Source organism: Melopsittacus undulatus, chromosome 9 (genome assembly GCF_012275295.1).
Source record: "Melopsittacus undulatus isolate bMelUnd1 chromosome 9, bMelUnd1.mat.Z, whole genome shotgun sequence".
Taxonomy (NCBI): Eukaryota; Metazoa; Chordata; class Aves; order Psittaciformes; family Psittaculidae; genus Melopsittacus; species Melopsittacus undulatus.
The window spans coordinates 9,710,579-9,735,125 of record NC_047535.1 but is presented as its reverse complement, the minus strand read 5'-3'; the positions used below and the strand labels follow the sequence as shown (position 1 = coordinate 9,735,125).

General features: G+C 40.0%; 1 protein-coding gene across 4 annotated transcripts in view; it reads left to right on the top strand.

Annotated features, from left to right (window-relative positions):
- SH3GL3 (SH3 domain containing GRB2 like 3, endophilin A3) overlaps window positions 1–21,957 on the top strand; it is a 90,360-nt gene extending 68,403 nt beyond the window's left edge. For all 4 annotated transcript variants that reach the window (XM_031048643.2, XM_031048644.2, XM_031048645.2 and 1 more), the window contains 8 exons: window positions 7,033–7,101; window positions 8,339–8,411; window positions 9,472–9,615; window positions 11,082–11,215; window positions 12,693–12,851; window positions 15,624–15,727; window positions 16,955–17,082; window positions 21,156–21,957. In XM_031048643.2, coding sequence (XP_030904503.1) covers window positions 7,033–7,101; window positions 8,339–8,411; window positions 9,472–9,615; window positions 11,082–11,215; window positions 12,693–12,851; window positions 15,624–15,727; window positions 16,955–17,082; window positions 21,156–21,361 — 1,017 coding nt within the window. In that variant the 3' untranslated portion in view covers window positions 21,362–21,957. The remainder of the gene's footprint in view (window positions 1–7,032; window positions 7,102–8,338; window positions 8,412–9,471; window positions 9,616–11,081; window positions 11,216–12,692; window positions 12,852–15,623; window positions 15,728–16,954; window positions 17,083–21,155) is intronic.
- Window positions 21,958–24,547: the final 2,590 nt, after the last annotated feature.

Genomic DNA, 24,547 nt, shown 5'->3' with positions numbered 1-24,547 from the left:
TCTTGGTTTAGTTTCTCAGTGTGAGGTACTTTTCCTTCTGAGTGCTCAGACCTTCAGTAGATCTCTAGAAGTCAATCACAACGGTATGTATGAGCTACCCATTCCTTCTGGATGGTCAATAATGCAGAACATTCTTTTTTTCAAGAATGCTTTTTTTATCACAGGGGTGAACTTTGGCTTCATCAGTTTGTACTCCTTTATGTTATTAAGAATGTGCTAAGGCGAAAGACATTGAGTAAGATGTGCTGTAGGTTTAAGTTCTTGGTAGTCTGTGCTACATGAACTAGTAGTAACCTTCTTGAGTGTGGGAATTAGCAATCTATATGAAGTATAGCAGTCAGGAAAAAGGAAAAAAGAGGCAATATACATAACATTGTAGTAGAATGTAGAAGCACAAAACAGGGAATTGCAGATATTTGAAGTTAAACTACTTTTGATCAGGCTGGCGTCTTGGTTCTCTAATCTGATGGAGCATTCTGGGAAAGGACAGAACAGAAAACCTTTCTTTCCCCTCAGGAGGTTGAGCGCTGCAAGGAAATTCTGCTTTAGCCAGAAGACATCTTGCCAGCCACCTTATTCTTTCCGTTGTTTATGATAGGCTTTAATAAGATTCTGCAGAAAGCTATTAGTATTGTCACATTGCATTAAATCCTCTATGCATAATAATTTAACACCAAACAAAACAATTACATGGCTGCAGGGCAATAGCTGGAAGTTTTAATGATTTATTAAGAGAAGCTTAACTATTATGTGTTAACCATACTGGAATGTAGTATTTTGTACCAAGTACTGTATTTAAAGATACATCTTAATGTATTTGTGCGGCTTGGCCCAGTTACATGTTTCTGTGGGAAATGTAGCCATATAGTTATATTATTTCCTGGCTTGCTATGTGTTAAATTTGGGATGAATCTATTAGTTTTCCCAGTTGATAGCTTACTTCCTTTTTAGAGAGAGGGATATAAATCCAAAGTATTTTCATAGTTTTCTAAAATCTAGGATTTGCCTCATGGGCTTGACAGTGTGCATATTTATGACAAATGTTGTAATTTTCCATCCTATTAAAATTTCAACAGATAATTTCAGCAGATACTCCTTCAGAGCAAAGTTAATGCTGTTACTTGGTGTAGAGTCATTAAAAGCTCTTAAGTCCTTAATAGAATATAATACCTTTCATTCAGTCATTAAATAGCATATGAGGATTTCTTGGTCAGTTATGTGCAAGAGTGTATTCCTGGCCAGTTAAGGACTTCTTCAGCTCCACTTGTTTCAACAGTAGCTGAAAAAAACCAAAAACCCTGTGATGGTTCAATCCTAGTTAATGACTGTTGCAAGGGAAAGGCAAAACAAGTGAAACAGAAGGTCAGAGCATGTGTGCAAGTATTGGCTGGCAAAAATCCTATTGACTTGTGTTATAAAATACCCAGAGGACATATTAAAAAAAAATAGGGTAATTGTTTTGAGAGTTTTATCAGCTCTCTGTTGATCTGGGATATTTTTGGCAGTCCCTCATGTTCAGTAACCTTTTTTAATGAAATATGAAAAAGCACTGTAATTTAGTGGATATGTTGTACAAAACATTTAGTAAAAGATAGCATTTTCCTGAAGCTTTATTTTTTTATAATCCATATGAATACAGATAAATGTATTTTTCCTGTGCAATAAGAAGGATAAATTTTAACATACTTAAAATAAAAGTACTGGAAAATTACATGAAAGCTTGAGGATTTTATATTTTAGAGTTTTGGAAAGCTGTAGATTTTAGATGAAACTGTAGACAGTTCATGTGCTGCGTTCATGCTTCATTACAACAGAACAAATTAAAAGAGAACAACATTATCTGAAAGAAATCAGAGTAATAAAGAACATGTGGGAGAACAAAATCTCTGTATTAGGTTAATAAAAAAATGTTTTCTCAAAGAATTTATAAGAACGTAAATTCCTCAGCATGTAAATATTGAGTCTTTTACACCGTATAACAAAATTGCAATTTGCATTTTGAACAGTAGCTGGATATACACAGCTTGAATAGAACTCACCGTATCTGGAGGGGTTTCTTCCAAACCCTATTTGTTTGTTTGTTTGTTTTTCCCTGATTTGTCTTCCTAGAAGATTCTGCATAAGCCCAGTTGAGACTTTCAGATTGTCTATAATACATGATATCAACGTTTTCATATTTATATAACATCATATTTAGTTTTTCAATATTAAAAAGAACAGTAGGCTCTAGGAAGAAGTTACAAGCGAGGAGTGTTTGTGTACAAACTGTGGTGTTTACCCAGGCAAAAAGTTCTATTGTTTAGAGCACGACAGTCTTACAATAAAAGGTAATTTTTTCATGTATAGCTACAAATGGGAGCTGATAATACAATGCCTGATTTGAGAGTGTTTTCATGTTTGTATTTAAGGATTATTTTTTCTCCCCACTAAGTGTGATAGAGGGAGTTGCACAGACATGTGAGATGAAGAAATCTTTCTCATTTCACAGCTATTCTCTTGGTGTAAATTTTGATCATGAGGAAACCCAATTAGCTCCGCCAGAAGTATGACTAATTAATGGCTTTAGCTTCCAACCTGGCAGTGGATTAATAAGGTAGTGGTGGCCCCCATGGTAGGAACTGGATTTTTTCAGTGCCCCAGATTCTAGCTGTGTCTCTGGCCCTGTCTAGTGAAAAGGTGCTGAGTCCATGGAACCCAGCTTCTGAATCTGGAGATGAAGTATTCTTCCTGTACAAGCACAATCAATTCCAAGCTCCCTTGAAGTATATGTCTTGTGTGATGGTAGCAGTTTTGCATTTGCTTAGCTGACTTGTAAAAACTGATATTGCCACCTAATTACACAACCCCACAGTTGGCCATGCTGCTGTTTAAGTTCAAAGCATTTTGCAGCTTAATATAATGCATGTAAATGATGCCCAGCAAATAGAGTTCTAAAACTCAGCATCTGTCTCCTTTGTGCATCTATTTGCAATAATTAATTGGGTATCCTATGACTTTTATTTAGAGTGGTGATGCTAGTTTTACAACTCAGTATGATCAGAGCAAAAGCTTCTGTGTTCCTACATTCGAGAATAGTGAAGCTGATCCTGATTATACCACCATGAAATAAGCTCTAGTAGTGTAAAATTTAATGACAGCCATTAGAACTTTATACCAGTTTTTACTGTCAGGAGCACAGTCAGCCTATAAACTTTAAGGAATCTTACTTTATGGTATCTCTGAGCCACAAGGTAGTCTCCTCTTTCAAAGGAAATTAGAGCTCAGAGTAAATGTCATTGAAGAAGTGTCTCCTTGGGCTAGAAATTGCAGTGTCATTAATGTTTCATAGAATCAGGCAATGGTTTGGGTTGGAAAGGACCTTAAGATCATCTAGTTCCAGCCCCCTGCCATGGGCAGGGACACTTCACAGTAGGCCATGTCACCCAAGGCTCTGTCCAGCCTGGCTGTGAACACTGCCAGGGATGAAGCATTTACCACTTCCTTGGGCAACCTGTTCCAGCGCCTCACCACCCTCACAGTAAAGAACTTCTTCCTTATATCTAACCTGAGCTTCCCCTGTTAAAACCCATTATCCCTTGTCCTGCTGCTCCAGTCTCTGATGAAAAGTCCCTCCCCAGCATCCCTATAGCCCCCCTTCAGATACTGGAAGGCTGCTATGAGGTCTCCATGCAGCCTTCTCTTCTCCAGGCTGAACAGCCCCAACTTTCTCAGCCTGTCTTCATAAGGGAGGTGCTCCAGTCCCCCGATCATCCTTGTGGCCCTCCTCTGGACTTGTTCTAACAGTTCCATGTCCTTTTTATGTTGAGGACACCAGAACTGCACACAATACTGCAAGTGAGGTCTCATGAGAGCAGAGTAGAGGGGCAGGATCACCTCCTTTGACCTGCTGGTCACACTTCTTTTGATGCAGCCCAGGATACTGTTTGCACAGAACCAGGGAAGCATGTGAACAAACTTTTGGTTATGGTCACTGGTCTTGCACCTAGGGGTGTGTGTGTGTGTGTGTGTGTTTTAGGTTTTCTGTATGAAACAGTGTCTGCAGATCCTGTGGCCAGCTCTATGGGGTTGCATCCATATGTCACTGTAAATATGGGATTGGAACTGGAGTCAGGTGTTACTCTGCAGAGCTGTTTCGTAGCCAGTTGGCCTGCAGCCTGTACTATTGCATAGGGATATTCCACTGCAGGTGCAGGACCTTGCCTTTGTGTTTGAGCTTTATAAAGTTCCTGTCAGCCCATTTTTTCCCCCAGCCTGTCAAGGCCCTTCTGAGGTGCGGCCCCACCATCCGGTGTATCAGCTGTGCTCCCCAAGCTGGTGTCTTCCAGGCTGTCAGGGAGTGTTCTCTGTGCTGTCATCCAAGTTAATTAACTTACTCCATTATTGTCTGCAAATGGTAGGTGCAGAATCTCTCGCTCTGAAACCTGGTGCATAGCAGTTTGAGTTGTCTGTGACCTTCTCTATGTATATTAGAAGCTTTTCTTACTCCCTTCTGCTTCAGCAGGTCCAGTGATCCCCTTGCAGGAAGTGACTCAGTGTTGCTGCAAACAGTTTCTCCCTCTGAGTGGGATCACATTTTGCCCATTCCAAACACAGTGAAGAGTGTTGTAACATTTCAAAAGAGAAACCAAAGCTAAACATGGGTGGCAGTGTTGGGAGCAGATATGCAGAGAGGCTGAGCGGCCTGCAGCCCAGTCTGTTGGCATTGGGAGTGCAGAATTCCCAGCAAAGTGCAAATGCCTGGATTAGCAGCTGCAATCCTGGCAAAACCAACAGCAACACCAGAGTAAGCTTAAGGTTTAGGCTGTTACTCAAGGGAGCTGTGTGTGACCATGTATAGCCATCAGTAAGCCAGGAAGAGCTAAGAGATGCTAATGCATAAATAGTGTGTGCCAAATGATACTTACTGAAAGCATATTAACTTACAGGGTATCTGATGAGAAATTGTATTTTTTAAGTGTATCTTCAACTTTCCAGTGAGTCAGTGGAGGTTTTTTCCTCCCTGGCATTACTGTTAGTGTGTGAACTTGCTACTCACCCACTTGTGTTTCTTGTTATAACATTCAGATCTATTCTTTGTAAGTGTGGGACATTTTGTTATTTTAGTCATTTGGTGCAGTGATTTATTATCAATTATGTTTTCACAGTTGAGCAATCGTGTTACTTCATTGCATTTATGCTTCGCCAACATATAAGTGGATTATTTGTAATGAGTTGCTACTGAATGTGAATTTTGCAACTTCAGCCTGAGAAGGACAATTCCCCTGCTGCACTCAGCCTTGAAAAGGAATCACCATGAGAGGTTTCAGGAAACCACAGATCTGTTCATTGCCTGCTAGAGAAAGAAAACACATGTGAGACTGTGGAAAATGGCATTGATTATTTTAGGAATTAATGTTGCACAGGAAGGAGACATTAGCTGCCAGTGTAAAGAAGCTGTACCATTTCTGATAGACAGCTTTTCATGCAGCCTTTTCATGCACCTTTCTCCATCTGGGCTCCAGGACCCCTCAGATGTCCTTGGGCAGAGTCTCCTTCCACACGTGGCCTCAGGTTGCTTTGCTGCTGTGATGTGTTAGAACAGCAAGGTGATGACCGACAGGAGCTCACTGGTACTTGGGCTTCTCCATCTCTGTTTTATCTGCTTTTGTGCTTGTTCTGTCAGTGCTCTGGAAGAGAAATAATCTTGACAAGTTTGTGGGCTGCTTGGCACATTAAGCATAAAGATTGCAAATCTTAGCATAAAGCCAGTAGAAATAATTAGCAGGATGGTTCTCTTTGAACTCATGCTTTCCCTGAAGCAGGTCTGTTCTTTTGCTGTGTGGTAGCAGTGATACTGATGCAAGGTCAGCTGCCACTGAGCTCCCAGCTCTGCTTTCATCAGCTCATTGTTTTTTTGGCAGGATAGCACGCTCCCTCCACACCTGCGTGATGCAGGCTGTGACTGAGAAGAGGGAAGCATTGCACTACAAGGAGCTGTGACCCATTTTCAGGTTATGCAAGTCTCCAAGGCCCTTTTACCTCAGTGAGATGAATCCCCTTTTAGAAGGTGCTGATAAGCAACAAAATGCTTTGTCAGGGCAGGTTTGGGAAGCACCAGAAGTCAGTGAGCTGGGCCTGGAATTTTACGTTGTCTTGTGACAGATTAAGTGATAAAAGTCAATTAAAATGAAAAATTCATAGTATTTCTGTAGGATTTATCCTAGGAATTTAATGTTTGCTAAATGTGTGTGAAACCACTTCTGCCGCAGTGGAATGATGCTTTCAGAGGCTGCTTCACGCTGGGTGAAGATCTGGCTTTCTTTGTGCTGTTGCAGTGCAGGTACTGTGCACTGCAAGAAGCAAGTAGCTGAGTTCTGCTCGAGTGTTTATTCCTAGCCATGATTTACTCAGTGAGGACCAAGCTCAGGTCTGACAGCCTGGAGCTGTTACACAAAAGCTGAATAATATTTCAGCCATTTTAAGAAGGTTTGCTGAAACCCTCTATTTAAACCTGGTGCTTTGAGGTTTTGAAGAATGTGTGGCATTTTTGTTTTCAGCATCATAAAGATGCTCAGTCACTCAGGTGGGTCACACTGCAGCATTTTTCACAGTTTTATTCCTTCTACAGAACTGCACACAACTTCCAGCTGCAGGGATGGGAGTTGTATCCCTGAACCCAATGGCATATGCAGCCAGAAGGTACTCAGAAATACAGAGCTGGAGGGACATACTTGAAAGGATTACTCTGGATTTACCTGCAGCCAAACTCCTGTCCGTATGACTAAACTGCAGTGAAGGTCATGCCTTTAGAGTACAAACCTTTTAAGCCTGAGAAATAATTTTTTGCTTGCCTGTTGTGCATTCATATCAGGTATCTGTCTCTCTTGAAATGAGTACTTCACTTCTAAGACTAAGGTAACTCTTGTGCAGTCTCCTCAGATGACTGCTGCATATGTTCTAATCTGGAGTAAATTCCTGTGATTTAGAGATATTTATTCTGCAGTTAAGTAACCGTGCAATTTTTTTTCTTTTGTTAAATTTATCTTTTTACAGTTGTTCAGTGAAAAAATAAGTGGAGCAGAAGGAACAAAGTTAGATGAAGAATTTCAAGAGATGGAAAGGGTAAGAAAGTAACTTTGTTTTTTAATAATAAACTGTTGCAGAATCAAAAACGTATCAAGTGATAGAGTGGTATTGTAGATTTACCTGGAAGGGAAACCCCACTGTAGGCTTCCAAACAGAAACATGTGAATGCAAGTTTGTTCTTGAGCCTTGTCAACTCAGCTGTGGGAGAAGAGACACCCACAAAGGCTGTTTGAGCAGAGGAAGCAGGTTCCACTGCATCTCTCAACAGTGAAGAGAAACTCCTTCAGGAATGGTGCAGAGCATCCAGAGGGACGTCTCCTCTTTGTGTGGGAGATCAGAGAGAAAAGTCTTCAGTGTTTAGTGAGTCTTTAAATATCACGAAGCCTTCCCATCTGATACTATTCGTGATAAAAATCTATTCCCAGAGTCACATTTTCTCTTGATACAGAATTAGATTTCTTAGTTTAAATCCATGTTCAGAAACTTATATGACTGTGGAAATTGAGATATTTGCTATCCACTTACTAATAGTGTTGCAAGTTAAACAACATTATTGCTAATTTCTGCTTTTTTGGTTTTTATGGGCTTTTTCTTTTGATTGTACTTTGTGTGTATTTTTTAATGCTCTTCGTAGACCTAGGTCACAGCTTTTATTATTGGTAGGCTGAGTAAAAAGTCGTCTGTGTTTTGTTTGGGTTTGTGTTTTGTTGGTTTTTTTCTCCAATATGCACTTCTGACTGTATGATCTAAACAGGGTTCTAGGTTTCATTTTCTTTGGCTGCAGAAGCCAAATCGTGTAGGTTCGTGTAGGTCTTAAGGGAGAAAAAGGGAAACAAACCAGAAATGTGATTTTTATTGCATTTTAGAAACTATTAATGTGAGAATAGTGTGAACTACTGCTTTGAATGGTCCTGACCCCAAATTGTGAGTGATACGTTCACTCTTTTTCACCTGTGGAGAAAAGCAGTCTTGGTAACAGCTGTTGGGCTGGCAGGAAAATCACAGTTTAGAGCATGTAAGAAGTAGTCAAGACTGATGGACTGGAAAGGCAAGTCCACATTTTGATGTAAAACTTCTCTCCTTCACAGTTCTGCCTGCCAGTTAATGGGTTTTTGGTGAAATCGTGTCTTAACTATAACATGGCTATTATAGGCTACAATATTTGTTCTATTTTAAATAAAGTTTCATAGCTAGAATAGTATATTATGTCTACTAAAATGATAAACTTTCTAGTAATCTATTTGCTTTTTGCTGTGTTACTTTTCTTTTTCAGAAAATTGATGTTACAAATAAAGCTGTAACAGAACTTCTGTCCAAATCCACAGAGTATCTTCAGCCAAATCCAGGTAAGATAGGAACAATAGATGTTAGATTTCTCTGAACATTGTCTTCTTACTTGGAAATTAATCGGAGGTAAATAGAAGCTAATTAGGTCATCATTATCAGGTTTTTGGGTGTCACAGAGAGCTTTATCTGCTTGTGCAATGAAGTTACAACATTTATAGGTGGTAAGTCTGATCCAGGATACATTCAACTTGCAGTATACAGTGCATGTGTAGGTTGTGCATGCATGACATGCTGTGGACAGTTCGGGCCTGTGGTACAACACATGTGTTCATATTTTTGCTGGATTTCCTGCAGTGGGATATGGATTCCTAAAGCAAAGAGAATGCCAAATGTTGGCATTTTAGCAGAGGCACAAACTGCAGTTGAATTTAACTCATAGGCTGCTGCCGTTGGAGGCACTGGGGTCTATGCAGCCATGGGGAAGAGGGCTATTATTTGCTTGCCAGGTATTCAAATGAGGTTTTGCATTTTCTGGACACTGCTAGGTCTCAGTGGATTTTGGATCATCAGTTAATAGAGCTTTATCAAATCTTGTTTTAAGAAGCAAGAAATGTGACACGTTTCCATTTGCAGTCAGTCACAAAGTTTATCTATTATGACCTTGATTCACTCTCCAAATCAGCTGTTGAAGATCCTTATTTTTTTGAAAACTGTCTGTTAAGTCATCCACACCAGTGATTTTGGAGATAGCCATCTCTTGATGGTACCTCTAGATGCACACCCCTAAAGAAGTTTAATGGGTTGTATTTTCATATGGATGGTAGGATTCAGTCCTTTACTGATTTCCAGATGGCATGTTCAAGATGAAGGTAGTCACTGTGGTCCACAGGAATGCCTAGCCCATGCCTGCTACTGTGTTGAAGAGGCTGTTGAGTGACCATAGTAAGGAGCAGACTGGAAAAACTCTTCAAGAATAAATGCATGGTTTTGTCCTGATATATGCAAGATAACAATAAATTAATTTGTACCTTTGCTTGTTAAATGTGTTATTACTTTAAATATGTTAGTTTAAAATAGATTTTCTAACTGGTTTTGTTATTTTTTTTATGACTTTCTTAGCATACAGAGCCAAGCTGGGAATGCTGAACACTATGTCAAAGATCAGAGGACAAGTTAAAACTACAGGCTATCCCCAGACAGAGGGACTCCTAGGAGACTGCATGATACGGTATGGCAGAGAGCTTGGCGATGATTCTATGTTTGGTGAGTTTGTGTATCTCCTCTGTGAATATTTCAGCATGAAGTTCTTTGCAGAATATTACTCAGTGACATAACCTATGTAAATAGCTACTACAGGTAAGAGGGAAAGTTAAGTACTGTGATCAGGGGGTTAACAAAACACTTCTGCATATTTGTCCCCCTCTTTTGCAGGTGGATTTGATAACACAATTACTGATGCGGTCTGATGATTCATATTATTACCATGACCTTTTTAGTTTCTAAGTTGCCATACCTAAATAATTTAAGATGATTCTTAGATGCACTATATTTCTTTTAACCTTTAAATAGAAATGATTCTGTGCTTTGGAGTAGTGCGTCTTAAATATGTGTTTTCTTGTTTTCATGAAAATGAGCTCTAGCTTGGCCATGCAGCAATTCTCAAGCTATGCTGGCACTTCACAGCCAAAATCTTGATAGAGGCCTTGCTTGCTGAGCATGCAGTGTGTGGGCTAGACTGGAATGAGTTTGAAGAATTGTCAGAGAACTACTAAGTGGCTGCTTTTTGATATGGCTGGGATTAAGAGAGAATTGGGGAGAAAGACATGAGGAAAAAAGAATCTTGGTTTGGGGAAAAAGAGAGGTACAGGCCTCAGAGTGTTATGGGCTAGGAGTACATGCAGAAGCCAATACAAAATTGGCTGGCTTTGTTATGTGCTGTTGTTTATATCTGCAGTTTTATACACAGTGGCTGCCTTGAAATAGTAACAGCTGTGTAGGTGTGTGGACCTTGCACTCGAATCCAAGTAGGTGCTGCATAGGCAAAGATGCTGCTGAAAGCCAAAGACACGCTTATTCTCCTCACAAAGAGTGAAGTGGCACAAGTCATCTGTGAGCTGGATGTATTTGTGCATTTTGGAAAAGCAATGGGGATACTATATCAAACTAGGAAAGTGGAAAGAACATTTCAAGCACTTGTCTGCCTGCTGATACTCACATGCTTAATAAAGTATACAGGTCTCTTAAATAGGTGGTTTTAAAGAAGCGCCAATGATTTTTGCCAAAAGGAGGTTTGGAAAAAATGCATGCTGTGTGGTAGGAAGCTGTGAAACAGGATTTTTGTGATCAAAAACTTGAGTAAACTTTTTGTGTATTTAATATCACTATAAAGTTGTACAATTTAAGCAGCTTGGTTTGCAGCTCTCAGAGTGGAGGAGGTGTGCAACCTATGCAAATACAGTAAGGAAAATAGTATTACTTTTTTTTGCTGATGCCCTTTGGGGAGGGGAAAAAGGTATACTCTGGAAGGAAAATTCTTCAGTCCTAGTTTTCTGTAGGGGACAAGCACAGGGACAATGCAAGCAAAGCAAGTACGTAGCTTGCATTACTTTTCTTTACTCTTCAAGGGCTTGCAGCAGATACAAAGATACCTATTTGAAATAACTGCTTCATAAGACACATTTTCTGGTTTTACATGTATTGAGACGTAAGTAGCGTATTCTTTACCATAGGCCTTGCTTTGCTGGATGCTGGTGAGAGCATGAAGCAAATGGCAGAAGTGAAGGACTCACTTGATATTAATGTCAAACAAAATTTTATTGATCCTCTACAGTTACTGCAAGACAAAGATTTAAAAGAAATTGGGGTAAGTTTTCCAAGGTAAAGCTTGGTATTGACTTATCAATAATCCGAATCAGTCAAACTCTAGTTCCCTGAGATATTTTTCTTGAAAGCAATAAGGTAACTAAATTTGAGTGCATTTAAGTTTGTCTTTTGAGCAAAACAGTGGTGAAATCTGCTTTAAAGCAATGCCTGACTATTTCCCACATATCTAACTTACTCAATTTTCTCTATTGCTTGTACATTCAGTACAGAGAGGATAGTGAAGAAAATGACGTTTCTTATTTTTATGCCATTATATTTTAAACATTTTTATTAATTTTTATGAGCACGTGAGTGGGTTGTGATTCTAATGAACATGTGAGTGGGCTGTGATTTACTGCAACTGATTATCCTGTCTTGCCACCTCTGTCAGCCTAAAGCTGTTTATGACGGAGGATGAACAGAACTATTGAAAATGGCTATTCAGGGCAATCACAGAATGATCTGAAAAATGCCATAAAATGATGAAGTGCCATATGCTACTATAGGAAAAATACATAAAGCTGAGGAACACATTTTTAACCTTTAGAGTGAAGTTTTTCAGTGCTTTTGTTTACCATGTGCCAATTCAAAGAAAACCAAGCAGTCTTTGCCTGAGTTTGTTGATTCCAATAGACTTGGGTAATAAGCAAGTTAAAACCCTGATGAAATGCAGAAATGAAAGTTATTTTTTTGTTTACAGATAAATGGCTGTGGAAAGCATAGCAAAAAAGATACTAATAATGTCTTGATATCTCTAGCTGTCTTCTATGACATGTAACTGTTTTCAGTTGTAGTTCTTCCGAACTGATGAAAGAAACGGTTTGACGTTAGTTTTAATGAGTGTTTTGTATTGTCACTTTGAGTCCATTCTGTATGACTGCCAGCAAAATGATTTTTGTCAACAGAAAAGCTTGTCTGGTTATATCAGATAGAAATGTCAAATTGGCATCTAACAAAGGAAATGGGAATAGAAGATTTGTTGTAGTACTGCTTATAGAATTAGAGAGGAAAATAACCCTTTAACTTTTAGCTGTTGTATTGCAAATAATTCAAGAGGCAGAATTGAATTAAATGAAGAATATGGGGTCACACACATATTTAGGTTGGATCCTGCTTTTCATTTAGAGAATCTGAGGTGTTGCACATTTAGGCAAGTCCATGAGCTGGATGCCCAAGTTCAGCAAATCAAGATAGCCCGTTCCCCAAGTCTTCGCAAACAGATGGTTATTGAAAATTTCATTTATATACACAGTCCTAGACTTACCTGAGGCAGCCTTAGATAAAAGGGATGGACTGTAATCACTGAGATATACAAGGATAGTATAACTTCAATTCTGCATATATTTGCATCCATAACTGAAATTTCCTTAAATAACCTTAATTTTAATAACCTTAAATAACCTTAAATTTCCTTACATAATATGTTTGTTTGGGCATGTCCCATTTGGACCTTTTCATAAATTTTCTGTCTTATTTAGCATCATTTGAAGAAACTAGAAGGACGCCGTTTGGATTACGATTATAAGAAGAAGCGTTTTGGAAAGATACCAGATGAAGAAGTTAAGCAAGCAGTAGAAAAGTTTGAAGAGTCAAAGGAACTGGCTGAAAGAAGCATGTTCAACTTCTTAGAAAATGATGTAAGTCTGTCCTGCATTTTTGTTTGCTGCAGTACATCCAGGAGGGCAATGTGTGTGGGATTGTATAAAGCCTGTCCCATTCTTCATACGAGGTAAGGTCTGAAAGCAGCAAGTGTGTCTCTTTGCTCTTTTAATCTCCTGTCAGAGATGAGCATACTGCACAGCAGTAAATGGGAGAACTCAAGAACTTGGGAATTTCTCCTGGAGATGTGATGGCTCAGAAACGGTTGTCACAAAGGCCTTAAGTAGTTTTATAATCTATGAGCAATGAACTATCTGAGAGTAGAACACAGTTTGATCAGTGGGAGGGAAAAGATTGGGAAATTAACATAGTCATAGACCTGCTGCTGAACTATGAGCAAGGCTATGTACCATGCACTTTCTGAACTGTAGCTCACTTACAATCAAAACTTTGCTGCTGATCTGAAGTCTCTGAAAGATTTCACTTCTGAGAATTGTTATCATTACTATTTGGCTCAGAAAATTACTCCATGGAGTTTATCTGTGGCATGGGCTCAGGTGCCTGGACTTTGGCTCAGAGTCCAAGTCCATCATGAAATAGTAAGGAGTGGCTGTGGTCATTCCTGGTAATCCTCTCTTCTCTCCACACAGAGGAATCGCAGGATGTGCTTTCTCCTGTGTAATCATAGAATTATAGGAAAAGAGAACTGGGCCTATTTGGACCTGTTCCAAGGTTTTCCCTTCCCCTGTAGATGCAGCACCACAGAAAACAAATTTTAAGTTGTGCTGTCTTCTGTGAGCAAACTGCAACAAGTAGGAGCTGTTAGTGGGAGTATTTAACTGCAAGCAATTTCTCCCTCTGTGTGCAGCCATATCATGGCCAGTTATAAACTGGCCTGTAGCTCCAAAGCCATTAGTGGGTGGGACATGTTTCGAACAGCAGGTTCTAGAACAGTTTGAATCTTCTACCAGTGCAAGTTACATGAGGGCAGCACATTGTTCCACTCTGGGCTCCATCAATTGCCTGGTTGCAGTGTTAAGTGTTTTATAATTCTGGCTTGCTTAAGCAGCTGAGAAATGTTTCGGAGAGAGTTTATCATTAGTCAAATGCAAATGGAGCACCAAACTGAGGATAAAACAGTGTATGGATTAAAATGGTTTAGCTGGGTCACTGAGCTGATGAGTTATACTTTCTAGGATAACTAATTGTGTCATTTGGAGAGGGTGAACTGAATGACCCTTTGAGGTTTTCTTCATACCTATTTTCTGTTGTTTCCCTTTGAAGAAGACTCTGTGCTCCTACCTGTCTATTTTCCACGCTGACCCGGTCTGTCTGTCCTCCTTATTCTTATTACAGCTTTGCTGCCTAACCCCAGTTTGTCTCACTGGGTTTGTAGAGATCTTAACTGCTTCCTTCCTATCCTTGCCAATTCTCCACGTTTCCCTTTCTTATTCTCCTTGCCCTGCAGTCTCTGTGCTCTGAGCTCTGGTTCCCAGCCACCTTGCCAGGTGCCTTTCCCAGGCTCAGTCCTGATCCACATCTCTTTCTCAGGTTTTTTGCAGAGCTAGTTCCAGACCTCCCATGAAGACACTGTTGCGTACACTTCTTATCAGATCCATCTTCCTGCCTTTCCCACTCAGCCAGTCCCAGGCTCCTCTTACGAAGTGGCTTTTAGTCCCTCAGCTTTCTCTGGCTCTTTCCCAATGCTTCTCTTTTTTCTCTCTCTTCTCCTAATCCACAATTCCATGTCCCTCCTGGCTTTTGGTCATCTTCTTTGGACAGTCCTTGTCTATCCATTTTCTCTGACCACCCCATCCAAACCCCAGGCTCTTTGTGCATTGTCCTCAGCTGGTTTACATTACTCTCTTCTGACTGTGATGGAATTATATCAGCTGTTGATTTGGTTCTATGCATTTCATTTCTGGATGCTATGTGACAATGTTTGGCTCTTGGAGTCCTGGCAGAATTAACACAGAATTGCCATGGGTCCATAAAACATTTGCAGAAATTTTACTTGGATATCTTATTGTGATCCAGTGTCTGGAGATAATGATGGAATGGAAACCTGTTAGACTTCCTGGGCTCTGTCTTCTTAATGTTTTCTTAAATGAAGAGGACAAAAAAATATGTTACTGCATCATCCCCAGTACAGCTTGAACTTTTCAGTTTGTGTGAGGGGAATAAGATTATTTGTTACCTCATAACTAAAACTATTTTGATTTCTCTTTCTCCTTCACATTCTCCCTCTCCTCAGCATTCATATTTTTGAATGATCGGCTGATACTTTTCAAATCCAAGTAGATAAATCATGCTTCATTTATTGGTTTTTAAATGCTGCCATCTAGTGAGGTAAGTCCAGATCATTTCAGAACCGTAGTTTGTAAACATCGCTAATAAACACTAATGGGTCTGAGTCATAAGAGCTGTCAGATTGTAATTTCTTCCAACATTGCTGATCAGAAAAGCCCCACTTTCACCTGTTAAGGGGTCATGTCCTTTTAAACGTTTCGGATTTGGGTGTTGACAGACAGCTGGCTTGGAAGTTGAAAGCAGAAGGGATTTGCACATTGTGAAAGGAAATGACTCAAGGACCCAGCCCTGAGTTAGTGAACTAGAAGTTACACCTCAGTTTTGTTCGGTTTCCAACTGGCAATTTCTTTGGTAGAATCACATATGCTCTTTTTCAATAGCCTCCACAAGGTATCATGGTCTTCTGAGAATACTAGGTCTGTTTTGAATAATCTGTTTGTTTATCCTTCAGCTAAATGTACTGCAGGTTCCTTACAGCTATTTTCCTCTCTGTATTTCAGGTAGAACAAGTTAGCCAGTTGGCTGTGTTCGTAGAAGCAGCCCTAGATTACCATAAACAATCCACAGAAATTTTGGAGGATCTGCAGAACAAGCTGCAAAACCGGTGAGACTGAACCCATCCAAGAATTTTGAACCTCTTTTGTAGCTGAGGTTCATGAATATGAGAAGTCACTGAAGCAACAGATCTTGTAGCACCATCTCACAGATGCACGTTTGCTGTGTTCTGTGCCTTCTTGGACTTCATTGTATTAAACCCTTGCCACCTGGCAACCTCTTGTTGCACTGTGAGCCTTTAATGTAATGCAGGACCTGTCCAGAAAGCTTTTGAGCGTGTGCAAAATCTCTCTCTCACATCTGTGGAGGTTAATCAGGATAGCCTCCATTTGTTTGTGGGTTTATTTAAACTTGCATACTTCGAGATGTGTTTTGGAGGCTTTGCTGAGGAGTTGGCCTATTTTCAGTGTGATTAAGGGGTATAACAAAATTCTGCCAGCAGAGTAAAGAAATAGCCAGCTGGCCAAGAGCATATCTGTGGTGTAATGCACTCTTAAAGGCCCAGATACTTGGTGTCATCCTAACAGAAGAGGAGAAAATACTGTTGTCATCAAGTTGTTACACTTGGTGAACAGGAGACCTAAATGACTTGAGTGTCACCACAGTGTAGGCTAACATAACAGTTGTGGAGCCAAGATAACCATTTGTGGCTTTCCTGAGATCAGGGTGGATGTGGTGGCTCTGAGTATTAGCATAGGGATTAGCACAGGTGTAGCTGTGTCTGTAGATACTCTGCACCATCCATCCCAGCTGGAGGGGCTAGTGGGACAAGGATGTCTCAGCTGAGCCACATGCATATGCAGGAAGAGGTATTGAGACGGTTGTGCTGACCAAGTGGTTGTTTCCCATTTTCCTAGTAAAAAGGCAATGTGTGAGATGCAGTCCCTGGGCCTCTGTCCTGGCTGGGTTTCTGCATATGTCATTCACAGTTGAGCTTTCCAGAGACCTCATTCCTGGAACTTCTGCTGAACTCAGTGGCAGCTGTGGATGCTCAGCACTTCTCAAACTCAGGCTGTTAAGCTTTATGCCTCTGTCAGCAGGACCAAAGCATTAAATAAAATAGGGACCTGCTGAAATTCAAATACTGCATGAGAATTGAGCAGCTTTTAGTGAATAAACCTTCCCACCCCCTACCCCAAGCATAAAATCAAAACCAGCAGAAGGTTGTGGGGTTTTTCCCCACCTTTCAAACAGCAAAGCACTGAACTTGAGCTTATGCTCTGAAAGTATTTCTGCCTTTAAGGTAAGTCTCTTGCCATTCTTCTCTGTGTTCCAGAATAAATGTAGCGTCTAGTCGGCCTAAACGTGAATTTAAGCCAAAGCCTGTAATAACTACAACTCTGGAAATTGGTGATAATCAGCAGCACAATGGGATTGCCTATAGTTCATCCATAAAATCATCAGGTAAGTCTATGGCCACAGAATTAATATGTCTACAGATGTCTGTGAAATTGTTCCTGAAGGTATTCCTTGTGCATTGAGAACAGTGGATCCATGAAGCATCAGTATCCATGGATCTGACTCCAGTTTGTTTCCCATATTTGGAAATGGAATTGTGAAACAGGGGTTCCTCTCAACAGTCTCTCACCCATCTGAAGCTGAGCTGTGGCATTCTGCTTGGTCTTCTAGGTTCTCTGCATTGCCACTGAGGGTGGGAGGAGGGAGAGGGTGATGCAGTTGCAGAAGACACTTATTTCTTGCAGACAGGCGCATAAGGTGGGTGTATTCAGCACTGTCTGGAATACCTCCAGATGCTAATTTCTCTCCATGGTCTGAGACCAGGAATGATCAGTTTGTGATCTTAAGTATTAGCCAGGTAAAATTCAGTGAGGTGACTCCCACCCTTACTGGTTTTTATTAACATGTTTTACTGTCCCCTGAAGCATGCACCAAAGTGTGTGCATTTGTGAACTGAAGTACTGTTTGTACTGCTGTGAACTGGGTACCTGTTGGTGTGGGAGTAGGATCCTTTCCTTTGATTAGGCTCCGATTACACACACAAAAAAAATAAAAATAAATCAGCTCTTGAAAGCTGTGTGAATGGTCATAATTAGTCAGGTTACACCACCCAGTGCAATAGCTTTTCCTCATCTCATGAACAGAAGTATTTTGCCCTATCTCATTAATGGCTATAGTGCTTCACTCAGTGCTGTTGGAGTGAAAAAGAAATGAAACAACCATGAAAGAGATGAAAAGGAGAAATAGGGTGTATGTAATAATTGTTGCTATGCTTGGTGTTGCTAACAATATCAGAAAGGCCATGTATCATGTTGTTTTCCTCTTTAAGAAGCTCTGGATGCTTTGCTTACCTCCCAGCAGGTACAACCATCAGTGACATCATTTCTCTCTTTTTCCTCTTCCTGTTTGAAAGTTATCCATATGGATTTCTGTAGCTCTGCAGAGGGGTCAATGTGCCCTGCTTGTAAATGGGGAAACCTTTCTGTTCCTGTTTAAAATCAGGATCACGAACCAGATTAGATTTATGGTCTGTGACTTACAAATGTGAACCAGGCGGCTCCTAAAGCAAAACTGCTAAATGTTTTAAGGTCTCCATGTGATAGGGGGGATAACATTATGATTATCCTCTTCTTTCATTTAGAAAACTGACCTCTTCATCCTACATGAACAAACACTTTAAATGCTTAATTTCCTCTGTTTACACATTGACCCTATCAAAATGTAGACCTTTAGTTTCTGTGATACTGTCACTCAGGGTAAGTAGTGTCTTAGTACAGGGGATCCATGGAAATCAACAGGGCAGTTCAAATTACACTGTTATACATTCAGCATAACTACCATAGCCCAGTTTTGAGTGTTGAAATGGCTTTTCCTGTGTTTCACCATAGCTTTTCAAGTTACATATCAGCTTCTTGGAACAGAAATAGTATTTTCCTTTGTATGGTCCCCAACACGTGGGGATTATTTACTCCTAATGACTTATACACATTTGCAGGACTAGATTCACAGAAACCTGTTTTTAATGTTGTGAATTATTTAGTTGCTTTGATTAAGCACAGATAAGAAATCTGTGGTTTTGCTCTAATTCAGTGTTAATCTCATTAATCAGCTGCAGCTATGAGCATCATCTGGTTCATTTCAGAACTCTCTTTAAATGCTGCATTGCATCATGCCTTTTTGCTGGTCAGGTTTGAGTATGATATGGAATACATGGATATGGTTGCCATGTGCTGGAATACAGCATAAGCATCTAAGTGTTTATTCGCTTCAACTGTGAGGGAGAGGCTTGGGTTAATTATCTTAGCAAGCTTCCTGTTTGTGACTATTATAGTATTATTTTGCTACCATAATGTACACAACATGGCATAGAAGACAGAGTAAATGCAGGTAGAGGCAGTAACTCCATCTGGGGAAAACAAACCAGCATTGAATAGCAGGTTTCATCCTGTAACACAGACATCACAGGCAGCTCCTTGCTTAATCTGTTTTTGTGCTGTCCAGGTTTGAGTGGTCTGGAGATTAATGACAAGTCATCTTTGAATGTGACAGTGAAGCCTGACAGGTTAACTCCACAACTGGAGAAATTAAGGAGGTGTGCATGGTATTGGAAATTAACATAAATGCTGTTTGCAGGGGAAAAAAAAAAAGAGAATGCAGTTTCTTTTGCTTAAATCTCTGCAACAGGAAAGGATGTGTGAGTATTCAGCAGACAGGAAAAGCCGGTATCATGTCACAAATTCTATGATGCTAAACAGTGTGTGTTGCAGCCTGTCAGGCAGTGCTGCCCCCATTACCTATGTCAGGGGAGCTTTGTCTCATTGGATTATACAGTAGCAGCAGCTGCTTGACTCTAATGAAGACTTTGACTGATCCTACAGCCTGGAGTGAAACCAGTTGTACTGGCTGTGACCATTATTTAAAAGCCTTTCCAGGCTGCCAAACGTTTCAGTTCTTTGGAGCTTAAAATGAACCAAATGTGATCCATCTCCTATCAGGTACCTCACTGTCAGAAATTAACTAACTTGCAAAAATAAATTAGCCCCATCGGAGCAGCTGGTGAAAGGCAAGGAACTTTGTCAGTTTTTCATAGCCTTCTGCTGTTGACAGTTCCAGTGGGCTGGTACCAGCCCTACCTTGGCAAAGACTGAAAATAACTCAGCTATTTTTGAGCACAGTCAGTCTGGGTTTGGGGGGTAACTGTGGCTCCTCAGCTTGCTTTTCTGCTCAGACTGTCTCAGCAAAAAAATGTCCAGAACCAAGCTTTCACCTGTTCTATTGGAGTAGCTGTAATTCACTTTGTTCTGGTAACACTTGGTCACTACCCTGTGCCTTTTCCAGGCAGAGGACTAGCCCAGCATTGTTACAGCAGTGTTCTGGGGAGGTTTGCTGAGGGGGATCTCCACTGGGCAGTTTTCTTCTATTGTTATAAAGGATAGAACATACCAAGAAAATAGAAGAATAATTCCTACTTCCCAGTTTTAACACCGAATGTTACCCCTGATTGTAGTATTGTCAATTTAAAAGATACTTTTGCCTCTGCTCATTTACTGATCACTAGAATAGTTGTCGTCTGGTTTCCTCAAGAGACTTCTCATGCTTCCTTTCCCTACAAAATGCCTGAAGTTACTTTTCAATAGTTACACGTAACCATGATCAGCAGATGAAGAGGCATTTTTGCATGCATTTTTACCATCTTGGCTATTACATCTGTGTTGCATTACCTATTGTGTGCAGATTTATCCAGACAAAAATTACTCTTCAAGGTGCTTGCATGATTAGCCTGTGGATAGCTGGGAGAGAGAGTCAGGACCAGAATATTTGAGAATTATTGCAATCTTCCAAATAAGACAACTTAGTATTTAAGGAGTTTAATAGTTTTAATGTAAGTACTAGAATGTTCTAGTGTTGTCAGGCTACAATGCCAGCAGCATGAAACCTGGTTTTCCATGCTTCCTTTATTATGTTTCAAATTAAAACACTGTCAGGGCTGAACTGCAGTTGAGCCTCTGACTCCAGACTGTAGGGGTGTGTGTGTAGGACTGACTCTGAGCCCTCTGGTAGGTATTCATGCAGTAGCAGTGTGCTGCAGTGCACTTTGTTTTAATGATTGTCACTTCTCCTGTTTACTCTTCTGCTTCCTCAACTCCTCCCCTTCCAGTTTGTGTAGCCACCACCCCAAGGAGCCTACACTGATTCTGACAACTGTGATTACTCAAACTCTCAGTTTGAAATAAATATCCTTTTGAAAGGGAAGGCAACTAAAAATGGACATAAAATAGCATCTGAACTTAAGGGAGAAACAGAATTATGCTTTTAATTAATTATCACTAGTGGTATTTTTAAATGTAGAAGGACCAGATGTTACTGGCGAAATGTAATGGAAAAAAAGGGGGAGGAGGGGAGGGAGGAATTCATGACAGCAGGGCTACATTTTTGACCCATTGTTTTATGCTTAGGGGCTCTTGGGGTACTGTGAAGCTCTATTAATATGTTTGGTTTTTTTCTGTCACTGGGGGCAGGTTCTTCAATGCACATGGATCAGCCTTGCTGTCAAGCTCTCTATGACTTTGAGCCGGAAAATGAAGGCGAGCTTGGGTTTAAGGAAGGGGACATCATAACTTTGACCAATCAGATTGATGAGAATTGGTATGAGGGGATGTTAAATGGAGAGTCTGGCTTCTTCCCCATTAATTATGTTGAAGTGATGGTTCCCTTGCCTCAGTGATTGTGTCATTCAAGCTGTGAACATGATTTCATGACTGAAATGGATTCACAAGTGTTCTGTCAGTGTGGCATTCTGTGAAAGCCTTGCTATTTGACTGACTTACTGACTTTTGTATGCGTCTTTTTAAAATGTATTTATTTTATATGCGGAAAAAAAAATTCACCTTCCCCAACTTGTCAACCTGCAAAAAAACCCATGCCCAGTTTTTTTGCTTTGTGCCTTGAAGATCACTGTATGGAGTGTTTCCTGGTAGCTCACTGTTGCTCCAAAACTGCATTTCCTTGCTTTTATTGTTTGTGGATTTTTATTTTATCTTTGGCTGCAATGACTTTACTATGGAAAACCATTTTTAAAAATACTGTAAGTGAAGCTAACTGTAACCAGTTCCTAAGTTACCGATGTCATTGAACTCTCTCCATCTATCACACTGTAATTTATTGTGACCAAGTTAATCTATGTTTCACATTGTACGTTGACAAAAGACAAAAGTGGTTGTTGTCAATATTATGATGTTGTTGTACTAAGTACAAGTTCCCAGCATTGAAACTTCCCATAATTTACTGACCAAACTGAATAAATATTTCTGTGGGATAAGACCAGTGGTTGCTGCTTCTATTCCTTACAGTTCTGGCATTTGTTTTGGAGCTGGAGGTCGCTTTTACTAAATATATGAGCTTTCAGTGAAGAAAACAGTGCTAGATTAAAAATGCATTAATAAAGCCAAAGTACTAGTTCTCCAGCCACTGGATTTTTAATAATCTTTCTCTCTCCCTATGACTGTGCAGCATTTATCATGTCTGTTAAAATTTTCTTCTAGCAGGAGGATAAGAAAACATTCCTTTGACTTAAGACCAGACTGATCTGAGTGCCACAGGGTTTGTATAGTACTCCATTGAGATAAATAGGTGAGTATCTGACTACTGCAAGCAAATGAAAAGTCAATATACTTTCACTTTTTGTATTTATTTTAAAGGGAAGGAGGAGGAGGAGAAAGAGAGCACTAGGTGGAAAGATGTGCTCTAACTAAAATGGTGTAAAAAGTGACTCAAGGTCGACACTCAAGCAATGAAGACGATATCAGTTTGGTTTTCTGTTAGCCTGTTCTTGCTTTGCTTAGTTAAGTGCAGATGTAGTAATGACTGAAAATTTAACAGCCCCAGAGGAAGATGTTATCTTTGCCAGTTGCTCTCTGTCCAAGCAGAGGATGAGAAGGGAGTTGAACTCTTTAAGGGCAAACAGGATTTAATTCAGCCTCAGAGTTTCAAGCTCCACTTAGTTCTGTAGTCCAGTTGAAACAGCAGACCCCAAAGCAAGATAAATTTCATGTGTATTGCAGGTGCAGTAACTTTTCTATGAAAGCAGTACAGTGGCTGTAGACTGGCTAGCAAAACCATGCATTTTGGTTTCTCTCATCTTTAGCCTTGGCTCGCACAAGGATTGCAAGAGAAGCAGAGGATTATTTTTTGCAGCTGTGGTAGAACCTTCTGCTTAGGGCAGACTACCTCAGAATCTGGACTTGCTCATGTAAAGAAGGAAAGTTAGTATTAGAGTATGTAAATGTAGTTAGCATTACAGCAGCACTGCAGAAAGCAACCTGATCTAGTTTTTGAATGAAAGTAGCTACAATGTTTTGAATACAAGATATAGATAGGGTAATTTTCAAGGGTTTAGGTATTTGGGATTCATGGCTGCTTTTGCTTCTCCACCCCCATTTATTAGGGAGGTTGCTGCAGTCATACTTTTCCATAGCAGGCAGGAAAAGCAGCTTTGCCATCTCTCTTCTACATCACCAGATTCCCTAAAGGAAAGAATCATATACATATACACACACACACCCCCCTACAACAGTTTGAATTCCCAATACGTGTTGAAATAGGCAGCTTGGCATTTAGTATAAAGCTCCTGGTCAGCTACAGTAGGTGTCTTATCTCACAGAAGTAGCTATTACAAAAGTAACAAGCTAGAAGCAAGTCAAGGGAGCTACAGACTGCTATTGATTAGGATAAAGTAGAGAGAGACATTATAAGAAACCAACTGTCTCAAGCTTGCTACCAGCAAGACAGTTGCACATGAGGATTTGAGAATTGATTTTTTAAAAATGTGCCTTTTTAAGATTACATGCTCAAAGCAAGTTTCATAAACTATGATGTAGATGCATGGTAGATCTTGTTTCCTGGGGCACTAATGGTATTGCCAAATAAGATCCTGTACCATTACTCTTTCCTATCAAGACCTGCACAGTAGTTCAAATATGTCAAAGTTGTTGCTTAATACCATCTTTCCCTTGTGCTGTTAAGAGGCTTAATTTGGAACAGTGAAGATTCCTCCTGCATCAAGTCCATAGCAGTTCAACTTTATTTGAAGAACTGAGGGATACATATAAACAGGGCAGCACAGTATTTGTGAAGGTTTCTTCAGTCTGCAGGGAACCTTCCCTAAACTCACCCGGTTTTATTGCTTCAAAGTCATTTGAGCCACTCAAGATCAGTGAACAGAACTTTATTATTTAAACTGCAAATATTAAAGTCCAAGACTGCTTTTATATACATGAAAAATCTGTTACAAAAAGTTTAAGAAACCAAGATAAATATAGAAATAGCTGCTGCCATAACCTTGCATAAGGTACAACAAGAATCCAGATCTGCTAAAATGCAAGTATTAAACCAGCATCTACTCTTGATGTCTGAAGACTAAAGTTTTTAAATAATTTAAGATAATTTAAGCTAAAGTAACAAAAGCCTTAACAACTGCATCCTAACACAGAACAGGTCTTAATTTCAGAACTGAATACTTTGGCATGGGAAGAGGCAGTCAAAAACCTAAGCTCAGCTGCTCTTAAACAGAGCTGTGCTTTATGTGGGTCATCAAGGCCCTTTACCATAGAGTCAGCACATAAGCATTTTAGTAAAAAGAGGCTAGGAATAATTGAATGCAGTGCCCCCAGAGGCTGACTGCCTAGTTTGAAGGCTATAGGTCAGGCTTTACACGGAATACAATAAATTGCGTACTGGCCCAGTAGACAGTAGTCCCCCAACTGACCCATTAGACACACAAAGTAGTACTGCAGACTGCACAGAGATTTGGTACATAAGGACTCCAAGAGCAGATATTTTTGATGTACCTTTTAGTACAGTTGGTGCTTTCTAGATACAATTTCTCAGCACCTTTTTTTTCCTAGCCCCTTAT